At 41.1% G+C, this 10,596-nt stretch overlaps 3 protein-coding genes across 4 annotated transcripts; 2 read left to right on the top strand and 1 right to left on the bottom strand.

Moving 5' to 3' along the window:
- Positions 1-91: 91 nt before the first annotated feature.
- Positions 92-1,854, top strand: LOC113202219 (cuticle protein 19-like). Its single transcript, XM_026416334.2, has 3 exons — positions 92-238; positions 965-1,177; positions 1,294-1,854. The coding sequence occupies exons 1-3, from the start codon at positions 221-223 to the stop codon at positions 1,615-1,617; spliced, it is 555 nt and encodes a 184-aa protein (XP_026272119.1). The 5' UTR covers positions 92-220; the 3' UTR covers positions 1,618-1,854.
- A 55-nt stretch (positions 1,855-1,909) lies between these two features.
- On the bottom strand, positions 1,910-4,669 carry LOC113202218 (40S ribosomal protein S4). Of its 2 annotated transcripts, none has more exons than XM_026416332.2 (6): positions 4,536-4,669; positions 3,671-3,929; positions 3,168-3,265; positions 2,920-3,091; positions 2,628-2,757; positions 1,910-2,080 (listed from the first exon to the last, which is right to left on the bottom strand). In XM_026416332.2, the coding sequence occupies exons 1-6, from the start codon at positions 4,536-4,538 to the stop codon at positions 1,951-1,953; spliced, it is 792 nt and encodes a 263-aa protein (XP_026272117.1). In that variant the 5' UTR covers positions 4,539-4,669; the 3' UTR covers positions 1,910-1,950. The 2 variants fall into 2 exon arrangements, with proteins under 2 accessions (XP_026272117.1, XP_026272118.1); XM_026416333.2 differs by having other exon boundaries at positions 4,446-4,575.
- A 50-nt stretch (positions 4,670-4,719) lies between these two features.
- Positions 4,720-8,814, top strand: LOC113202215 (puromycin-sensitive aminopeptidase). Its single transcript, XM_026416324.2, has 14 exons — positions 4,720-5,002; positions 5,124-5,359; positions 5,444-5,594; positions 5,670-5,958; positions 6,079-6,227; positions 6,374-6,538; positions 6,615-6,719; positions 6,802-7,036; positions 7,154-7,428; positions 7,527-7,752; positions 7,825-8,024; positions 8,107-8,214; positions 8,321-8,440; positions 8,522-8,814. The coding sequence occupies exons 1-14, from the start codon at positions 4,874-4,876 to the stop codon at positions 8,735-8,737; spliced, it is 2,604 nt and encodes an 867-aa protein (XP_026272109.1). The 5' UTR covers positions 4,720-4,873; the 3' UTR covers positions 8,738-8,814.
- Positions 8,815-10,596: the final 1,782 nt, after the last annotated feature.

Below are 10,596 nucleotides of genomic sequence, written 5' to 3' on the forward strand. Positions count from 1 at the left end.
CAAGCGCTCCCGCCCCCTTTCTCCCACTACTCCCCGCCCCCCTCCGGTCCACTGCGTCCAGCTAGCCAGCAGGACAGGGGCGCGTCTTATAAAAGAAGGCGACGCCCGGTCAGTGGCAAGTCAGTTGTGATCAGCGAGTGCGTCGGGAACAAAGTGTGCGCGTGTGCCCAGTGTGTGATCTCTGTCCGAACATATCTTCTTCTCCATCACGACTGTGAACATGTCGGGACTCCAACAGGTAGGAGGACGCCCGCCCCGCACCACCGCCAGCGCACTATGGATTATCCTCATCAGCTCAAACTTTAGGTGGGGCTGGAGTCGTGGTCTGAAGCAACAATGTTTTCGACCCGCGAGCTGCAATGATAACTGGTCCCTGGTCCCCCAGCAGGGAATTCCGACCGGGTGTGAACGAGTGAACCCGAGGCTCGGCCATTTACAGGACGTGTCGCGCGTCGCAGACTTGCGGTCAGCCGTTACGCGGGGATGGCTTTGAGGTGTCGCCTGTGTCACCGAGCGCCGCGCCTTGGTGGCGGGGCGTCGGAGTTTAGACTAAGTTGCGGTAAGCGAAGAACCCATCCCATGAGGCCCTAGTCTGCTGGGTGGGCACTCACTCATGTCCAGGTCCCTGTTAACAAGGCCAAAAATAAGTCACTCTGATGGAGCAAAGGGGGAGGAGGGGGGGCGCAAGAGAAATGCTGAAAGGACCCTCCCCCACCACCAAGCCGCCACACCGTCTAGATAACAAGGTTGACATTGAGCAGAGGATAGGGTCTGAGGTAACGCTCTGGTTGGCGCAACGAGGACTCCACCCTTGGCGACGTCGTTTTTCTTCTTCTTCTTTTTTATGGCTCGGATTTGCCGCTTGATTACACGGTTCCTCCGCGATCGCGCATCAAAAGTGCTCGGATGCGCCACGCCTCGACAAACGCGGACTCCCGAGAGAACATGACACGCCTGTTTTCAGATCGCGTTCCTGGCGCTGTCGGCGACCCTCGGCGTCGCCCGAGCAGGCTACCTCAGCAACTACCCCGGGGGCTACAGCGGCTACGGCGGCATCAGCGCCGTGAGTCCGGCCGCCCTCAACTACGCCGCCGCCCCGCTGCCCGCTCTGGCCAGCCCGTACCACGCCGCCCCTGCCTACGCCGCCGCCCCCGCCTACCACGGAGCGGACTACTATGTAAGTAACGCCGATCAACAGTTTACACTCAAACCAGAGAAAGAATACTCCCGTCGTAGCTCTATAGATGCACTTTGTTATTCTATGCATCCCGTTTTGTTCATCTTGACACGCAGGCGCCGCCCAAGTACGCATTCAACTACGGCGTAAACGACCCGCACACGGGCGACCACAAGAGCCAATGGGAGGAGCGTGATGGGGACGTAGTCAAGGGCGAGTACTCTCTGGTCGAGCCCGATGGCACCATCCGCACCGTGTCCTACACCGCTGACGGCCACAACGGCTTCAACGCCGTCGTCACCAAGTCGGGGAAGGCCGTTCACCCGCCCCCCGCCCCTGTGCACGCCCACGCCTCCGCTCTCCATCTCCCTGTGCCCCTCCCTCTGCACGGAGGCCACCCCCACCAGCCCATCTATGAAGCAGCGTATCCGGCGTACTGAGCGGGGGCAAGAGAAAAACACGAACTCATGTGAAGCCAGCCGTGGAGACCAAATATTGAAAGCTCGAGTCTGTCGAGTCTCTTCATAAGAACTTACACCGGCGTTGTGTGTGCATGCTTCACAATGGATTCTGTCTAGCTCTCACTGACACCATGAACACTGGGAGAGATGGAATTCATTGAGAAATTGTTTTGTACGACACTAAGTCAAAATAAAATGGAAATTGTCCACCTCCAATGTCATCTCAAATTTAAGTGACCCAGAAAAACAAGGATAAGCATCACGCATAAAATGATTTTTCAATTTTTATTACAGCACCATAACAAATTAACTTCAACCAGAAGTAGCTTTGGCAGCTAGCCTCTTGTCGCGCTCCTCTGAAATGCTGAGCTTGACTCCCTTGCCCTTAGGCAAGGAGACGTAAGCCTTGGTGCCCTTGCCAATGATGAATACGTTGTGCAAACTGCAAAAAAGGAAAGAAAAAAGTTAGATCCTGAATTTATAAAATGGAATAAGTGAGGCACCATTAGTCATGGTTGTTTTCAACCTTGGGTAATGCTCAAGGGCCATGAAATTAGGGCTCGACAAGCGACCGACGGTGAAAAGTAATCTTGGCCTTAATTTGACCAATTGTAAGCTAGGGCCCTACAATTGGCTTCGATTAGGCCGTGGAAAAGATAAGGGGGAAAAGGTCTGCAGCTGTTTTCAACCTAGGGTAATGCTCAAAGACTATCAAAAGAAGGTTCAACAAGCGACCGAAAGGTGAAATTCAATCTGGGCCTTGTTTTGACCAATTTAAGCTATTAAGCTGAAAATGGCTTCGATCAGGCCCACACACTTGTGTTATATGTGGACTGTATTCATCCATGGGTAATGCTCAGGGGCCATGAGTTTAGGCTCAACAAGCGACCGATGAAGAAAAGTAATTTAGGCCTTGTTTTGACCAAGATAAGCTACAGAGCTTACAATGGCTTCGATCAGGCCACGCATGTCAAATGAATCAAACTTACCGGGTGGCAAAAACATGACCCTGGCTATCCTTGATGTGAACAATATCGAATGATCCAGGATGCCTCTCGCGGTTGACGACTGTACCAACACGCCCCAAGTTACGACCTCCAGTGATCATGCAAAGATTGCCTGTAAAATAAAAATGATGTCAGGTGATATCACAAATGTTACAAGAGACTAAATTATCAAATCTCAGATGAGTAAGAGTATTATCAATGTCATTCAATGGTGTGCCATTAAGTATTGATCATCACAGAGCTAAATTGAACAGAAGTCAAGTGTGATGCATACCTGAGTCAAAGCTAATGTAGTCCATAATCTTGCTGGTAGAAATATCAAGCTGGATGGTGTCATTGACCTTAATTGCTGGGTCAGGGTATCTGATGGTGCGGCCATCATGGGAAACAAGGAATGGGATGCCCCTGGGACCAACCTGAACTCTCTTCACCTTGCAAAGCTTGTACTGTAATAGAAAGTTAGCATTGAGTGTTGTGACAAATTTCACATAATTCCATCTCAGAGGAGGCAGAGTGACTTACTTTGGCTTCATCAGCAGTGATGCGGTGGATGGTGAAACGACCCTTGACATCATAGATGAGACGGAAGTTTTCGTTGGTCTTCTCAATGGAGATGACATCTAGTGGAAAAATAGGAATATTAGTAACGTAATAAGCACAATTGTGACAGAGGACCCAGGACCTAGTGAACACTAACTTAGATTCCTAACTTCCCCCTTCAAGGGTTGTCATTGTCATCAGAGGCATAAGTTAAGACTGGAATTCGAAGAACATGCAACATGCAGATTTCTCTTTAAAAGTACTGCCGAAGAGTTAAAATGGCTGAGATTCGTCTTTTTCAAAGAACAGGACAGAACAGTTCCTTCCGGATACTCTGAGTGGTGTCCAAAGGAGAATGGAAAATTATGTTTCTCAGGTTGTTCCCCATGCATGTCTTCATGAGATCAGAGGCATGAATCATCACAGAAACATTTAACTTAGAGACCAAATTAGGCAAATTCTGAGGTACAGCAGCAATAACTCACCCATAAAACCAGCAGGGTAGTTGGGGTCCGTTCGGACCTTGCCGTCAACCTTAATGAGGCGCTGCATGACGATCTTCTTAACTTCACAGTTTGTGAGGGCATATTTAAGACGGTTCCTCAAGAAGATCACCAAGGGAAGTGATTCCCTGAGCTTGTGGGGACCAGTGCTTGGTCGTGGTGCGAAAACACCACCCAATTTGTCCAACATCCATGCCTTGGGGGCATGAAGGCGCTTCAAATGCTTCTTAGGTCCCCTCGCCTGAAACGAAAAAGCAGTAGGTAGAGATACACTATGGGAATACAGAAATTGAACGACGATGGCATAGGCTGAGCTAACCAAAACATAACCTGACTTAGCGCTCAATTTACGTAAACAAACGATAAAGTACCCAAAACTACATGAGTGATCTACGAAAGTTATGCATCTAAACATAAGCCTTAAGAGGGTCTATCCATCACTATGACGAAAATTGGATTCAAGGCAAAACAACGCCGGCCATGTGTGAACTCCGGTATAACCTCAACTGCATGTGAACCCCCATTAAGGTCTCGAGAGCTAAAGCCTTCAGGTGTTACAATCACTTAGCCATTAAAAGGTGATACGACATTAGCAACACAACTGAAACTTTTGAAAACTTCGAACGAAATCAATACCGCAGGGGCTTTTCAAATAGCTAAGACTGCAACGGCGGGTGTGAGGCTGACACGTCAAGTACAATAGTATCTTATCTGTATGGAATATACCGACCCATCACTATGAAATTCTTGGACATACCATTTTATTTTGCAATTGAGCAACACTAATTAAAAGCGCCTAGGCCCTGGATGTTACAAGATAATTTTCAGGAGCTACGGGCACACTCACCATTTTAGCGATTTACACTCTAACCGGAAAAGAACCGCAACAGACCTTCTAAAACTTAAGGAAACCAGTGGTCATGTTTTTCTTCTTCTTGTTGTGGCTACGAGATAACGCATCTCTACGGCCACGGCCTTCGGCCACTTGTGGCGGGAAAATCCGGCATATTCAAAATATAGCGGAGGGAAGAAATAGACGGTCTGCCCTGATTGTGCTGTAAATTTTTTTCGGAGTTACCTGACTACTGTGTGCGTCAGCGTCAGCGTCTTATCTTACAAAGCAAATCAGAGTCCACTTTCCCTTCGAAAGCTTTATGTTTTTATAAAAGAAAATAAACCTTAATCATGGTTTTAGACTCTCATCAGCAGTATGAAAAGCTGCCAAAGTGTGTCACTCCGACACATTACGATTTATATTTGAAGCCAGATTTGCAATCTTGCACCTTTGAGGGAAAAGTGGTCGTGAGCTTGATGGTAAGAGATGAATAAGTTCAAATAATCATCTTTTCGAATTTGGTGATGTTTCATAACCCTACATGGTTGTGTAAACAATCATACCAGTATTTGTACTGTTTCTATTCTCCCGTTCTTTTAGGTCAGCTCTCCAACCAATCAAGTGAAATTTCATAGCATTGATCTTGAATTGAGTGATGTGGAACTACGGTCAGGGGATGACAAACTGTGCACCGGGCTTTCCACTTGTGATTATAATGAGTCCATAACTTTGGACGTGCCTAGTGGTCTGCAAGTTGGCTCGTACACATTGTCTTTAAAGTTTAAAGGTTTATTAGATGATAACTTTCGAGGATTTTACCAAGCCAAATATACTAGGTAACTTTTGTCAAATTTTATGTCTATCTGTAATCCTGTAGTGAATGTTTCTGATTCATTTATAACATCTTATTTTAAATTTAGTTGTGATGGAGAGGAACGAGTTTGTGCAATCACTCAATTTGAAGCCAGCAAGGCTCATCGATGTTTTCCTTGTTGGGATGAGCCTTCATTTAAAGCAACGTTTGATATTACTGTTTGTTGTGCAAAGGACAGGGTGGCTTTATCCAATATGGTGAGTGTTGCTTATAAAAGATACATTTAAAAAAATTTAAATCTCGAATATTACCATCATGCTTATGTTGTACAGCCCATTTCAAGTGAAGTTATAGAATTGGATCACAAGCTGGTGCGCTTTGCCAGAAGTCCAATCATGTCGACATATCTTGTGGCTGTTGTGGTTGGAGAGTTTGACTATATTGAACAGTCAACCCCAAAGGGAGTCAAAGTACGAGTTTATACCCCACTGAAAAAGCAAGAACAGGGACAATTTGCCTTGGATGCAGCAGTAAAAGTTCTGCCTTATTTTGAAGACTTCTTCAAAATTTTGTACCCTTTGCCTAAAATGGATTTGATTGCAGTGCCCAGTTTATCATTTGGTAAGTCATCAGCAGAAATATTTAAACTGAATTAATTTTTGGAATGCTAAACACTGTTTACTTTTATTCCATCTACCTACTCCCACCACTCATTCTGTGCCTTGAAATTCTCTTTGTTAGGTGCTATGGAAAACTGGGGATTGATTACATATAGAGAAACATGTCTACTGGTTGATCCTAAAGTCAGCTCTGCCAAAAGAATACAATACATTGCCCTTATTGTTGCTCATGAAATCGCTCATCAGTGGTTTGGGAATCTTGTTACTATGGTAAGAAAACTAAGAAAAAATCAATATGCAACAAACTGGCAAACTGGGACTCTAAATTCTTCTTTTAGTAGTATATTTTCTCTTGATTGTATTGTATATAATTGTATATAATTGTATATAATTTAGATATTTTGTATCTCTGACAGGAATGGTGGGATCATTTATGGTTGAATGAAGGTTACGCAACCTTCATGGAATTTTTGAGTGTGGCAAAGCTGTTTCCTGATTATAACATTTGGAACCAGTTTATAACTCTTGTTTATAGCCCTGCTATGAAAATGGATGCCCTCAAAACAAGTCATCCTGTTGAGGTAAGGGTAGATAAAAAAGATTCATTCAGTGTCACTTATCTTTAAAACTACTTTTCTCTCATTCTTGCCTTTCCAGGTACCCGTTAAACATCCATTGCATGTTGATGAAATTTTTGATGATATTTCATACAATAAAGGGGCTTCATTAATTCGAATGTTACATGGATACATTGGTGATGATGTAAGTGCCTTTGTTCTAGAAATCTATAATCTATATGGGCTGCAAAAAAAGTAATCAGTGTTATTACGGTATAATTAATTAGGACTTTGAGAGGGGGATGAACATGTACTTGAACAAGTTCCAGTACAAAAATGCCTCAACTAATGACTTGTGGAAAGTTTTGGAGGAGGCTTCCCAGAAACCCATCTCATCCATTATGCCTAATTGGACAAAATTATCTGGTTATCCAGTGATATTTGTTGAAAGAGAGCAAGTAGGAAATAAGTGCAAACTTCTACTGAAACAGTACAAATTTTGTGCATCTGGAAATGAGTCAGGTGAGACTTTTACTTTTAACTTAAATATTTATTTCTTACTTACTACTCTTTTCTTTGCATTTTTAATCCTTACTGCTTATTTTGAGGAATGATTTCTATAAATGTGTTTTCCATCAGATTCTAAATTTGAAAATTGGATAATTCCTATGGAATACAGAACTGAAAAAACACAGGGTAACAGTACCGGTAGATTTGAATTAGCATCTAAAGAAGATGTTTTGTTCATTAATGGTTTGAACAAAAATGACTGGGTGAAATTGAACCCTGGTCAGTATGGTTTCTACAGAGTTCATTATTCCCCAGATATGCTGGAAAATCTCATGCCAGCAATATCTAATCTCTCTCTTCCACCTATTGATCGTCTTGGTCTTCTTGATGATCTTTTTGCTCTTGTAAGTATTTCTTTTTTTTTATATTGTCAGTATGTGAGGAGAGGTCATCTTATCTATAATACCCATAAGTTAATATTATTCCTCAAATTTCATATTAGGTACAGGGAGGCTACAGTACATCTGACAAGATTCTTGACCTTCTGCTATCAATGTCAAAGGAAGATAGTTGCATGGTGTGGAGCACTATGAGTAGTGTCTTAATGAGATTGAAGAAGCTCGTTGAATATGCTGATGATTCTATTCTAAGCCATTACATGGCTTTTGGGCGAAAACTACTTCATGAGATAAGACAAAATATTTCTTGGGATCCAAAGCCTAATGAAAGTATGCATTTCTCTTCTTTCTTTAATCCTGTACAATTTAGTACATACTTAATTTACTTAATTTGTCTCTTAGGTCATGAGGACAAATTGCTTCGTAGTTCGATTTTGGATCTTCTTGGTGAATTTGAGGATGAAACTGTAATTACTGAAGCTGAGAAACGTTTAAAGGCTCATTTAGATGGTTCATTGGAGGTGCTGCCTGATCTCCGTGGTGTAGTGTATGCCATTGGTGTTAAAAATGCCAACCAAGATCTTTACAAATCTGTCATTGATGTAAGTACAGATCAGCCAATGATATTTCTAAGTTTGTTTATATTCTGTGTCAATAAATTTTGTATTCTTTTCATTCTGTCAGATGTACCATGCGGCTTCACTTCAGGAGGAGAAAGAGAGAATATTGTATGCTCTCGCTGCAATGAAGGACCAAGTTCTGATCAGTCAGTTGCTGAACTTTGCTCTGTCTGTGAGTATAGATTCCTCTTAATAATGAATCCAGAGGAAGATATGTACATATGTATAATATTTTTTGTTCTCTTTTTTTGAAAAAAAAAAAATTGTTTGTATCCTAGAAACATGTAAGGAAGGAGACTTCTCTGGATGTACTCAGTGCAATATCGCAAACCCGTACGGGACGAGAACAAGTGTGGAATTACACCCAGCATCACTGGAAAAACATTTTTGAAGGATATGTCTGTATTGAACTTAAACAACATCAAAATATCTTTGCCAAATTTTTAACTGAAATGTTTAAAATGCAACTTTATTTTCAGGCTGGATCATTTGCCCTACCCCATTTCATCTCAGGAGTATTTTCTCATGCTGCATCAGACAACATGGCTACTGATCTGGAAGAATTTTCTAAGAATCACAAAGTGTTAGGAATGGAACGGACCATTGATCAAGCCATTGAAAAAATCAGGGTGAATGTTGGGTGGCTGGAAAGAGATACTCAATTAATAGCATCGTTTTTGAAAACACATGTGTGATGACCTTGTATCAAGTTCATACTTTGGTGCCTTATCTCATTGTTTTAGCAGTTGTTATAAAAATGTTCATTCAACAATATGTATTCCTTTATTTTCTCCTTCAAGATTGTAATCAATAACTGTAAACTGTTTTACAAGGTACAGAAAACAAAAAGACATAAACTTATTCAAAGCGGAAAGCAAAACAGAGTTGATACTAACTCACTGCAGGAAGATCTGTTTTAGCACTTCATTTTTTTTTTAAAGAAAAAACAAACAATGCACTGACTAATTACGGTAAAAAATCAAAATTGAACACTAAATGTGTAAAGATTTTAAGAACAAAGAATTATTACACATGGAAACAAACCACAAAATCGATAGACTGGATGTTTCTACCACTGACTTTTATGAATATCATTGTACAATTGATGGTATTAAATTCACAAGCTAAAACAGGATTGCTTTTCAATGAGAATGTCACATGCAGAAGCCCGATAGTTGAAAACAAGAAAGTTCTTAGTCAAGGATTGAGAAGAATTCTCCCTCCTGATACTTCTTTCTTTCATTCATTCTCAATTTTAAAGAAAAATATTTCAGGTTATTCAAAGTAAAGGGATTACTTTACATAGAAGTTAAATACCTTTGCCTGTAAGAACCTCACTTGGGAAAAAAAACTTTGGGAAAACAAATCTGAACAGAAAACATAAAAAAAGGTATAAAAGAAAGAGAAAGATAAAATTGATAACAGGCCACAGGTATACAAATGACAAGTGACAAGAGGATCATAAGTAGTGTCCCAAAAATACCACAAAAAAATTTGACAAAAGAATCAAACATACCAGCTGAGGCTGATAACAACATGTAATATAGAAAGGGACTATGATACTGTGATCCAAAGTACATGGTAAAAGATCCAGGAAAATGCACTATCAATTAAATTCTTCAAGATTTGGCAATGCACAAAACAGGATGCAACATGCCAACCATTTCCCTAACCATCCATGTCATCTTTCACCAATTAAACTACAATATGAGAGAAGTAAAGACTGGAAATTGCAGATACTCACGCCCACCAGACGCTACTACATCAATAAAAGAAAAACAGACAAACTCAAGCAAGTCAAGTGAGAGGCAGTCTCAATATCATCAACCACCACCAACAGAAACTATTAAAAGTACACCACCTCTTTTAAGGATAATCCAACAGGATTTATTCTGATCAGCAAAAAGCACTTCAAATCCTATTTGCCTTGCAGATGTACTACTGCTCTATGCTTCACACCCCCTTATACCTATTACGAGCTTACAAAAAATTCTTGCACCACAATAAGTAAAACATCAGTATCATGATGAGGCCAATAGCAAAGTGTGTAATTTGTAATTTCACAAAGGAAAAGAAACTTACATCCTTTTGTAGATGTGACAGTAATTTTGGATAAATTTAGATTAGAATCAGCAGAGTTAAAGACATGGCAGTACTGAGATGGGATCAGAATGTAGTAAATTTTCCATAATTTCACTATACAATAACAGTGTTTGAACATGTCATAGTCTTCTTCCTAAAAACAGTATCAAATCATAGGTGGACAAGTTTATGTAGAAGAGTTGAATGCAGCTACATAAAAAGATATACAGTAATTATTAAAGAGGCACATAATAACAATAACAATAATTATCATGAAAACTATCCAAAGAATGGGCAGTTTACACTTGTTAAAATAGGACACAAAAATGAAACTACATACATTACTCAAAGACTTTAAGCGGCCGAGACCTTGACATAAGTTGGCTGATTCAACCCCTCAAAATTTTAAAGAACCAAAAACAAAATTGCGAGATACTTGAGATACTTGCCATCAAGTATTCACTAACATTTA

Source organism: Frankliniella occidentalis, unplaced genomic scaffold (genome assembly GCF_000697945.3).
Source record: "Frankliniella occidentalis isolate FOCC.00 unplaced genomic scaffold, Focc_3.1 Scaffold138, whole genome shotgun sequence".
NCBI lineage: Eukaryota > Metazoa > Arthropoda > Insecta > Thysanoptera > Thripidae > Frankliniella > Frankliniella occidentalis.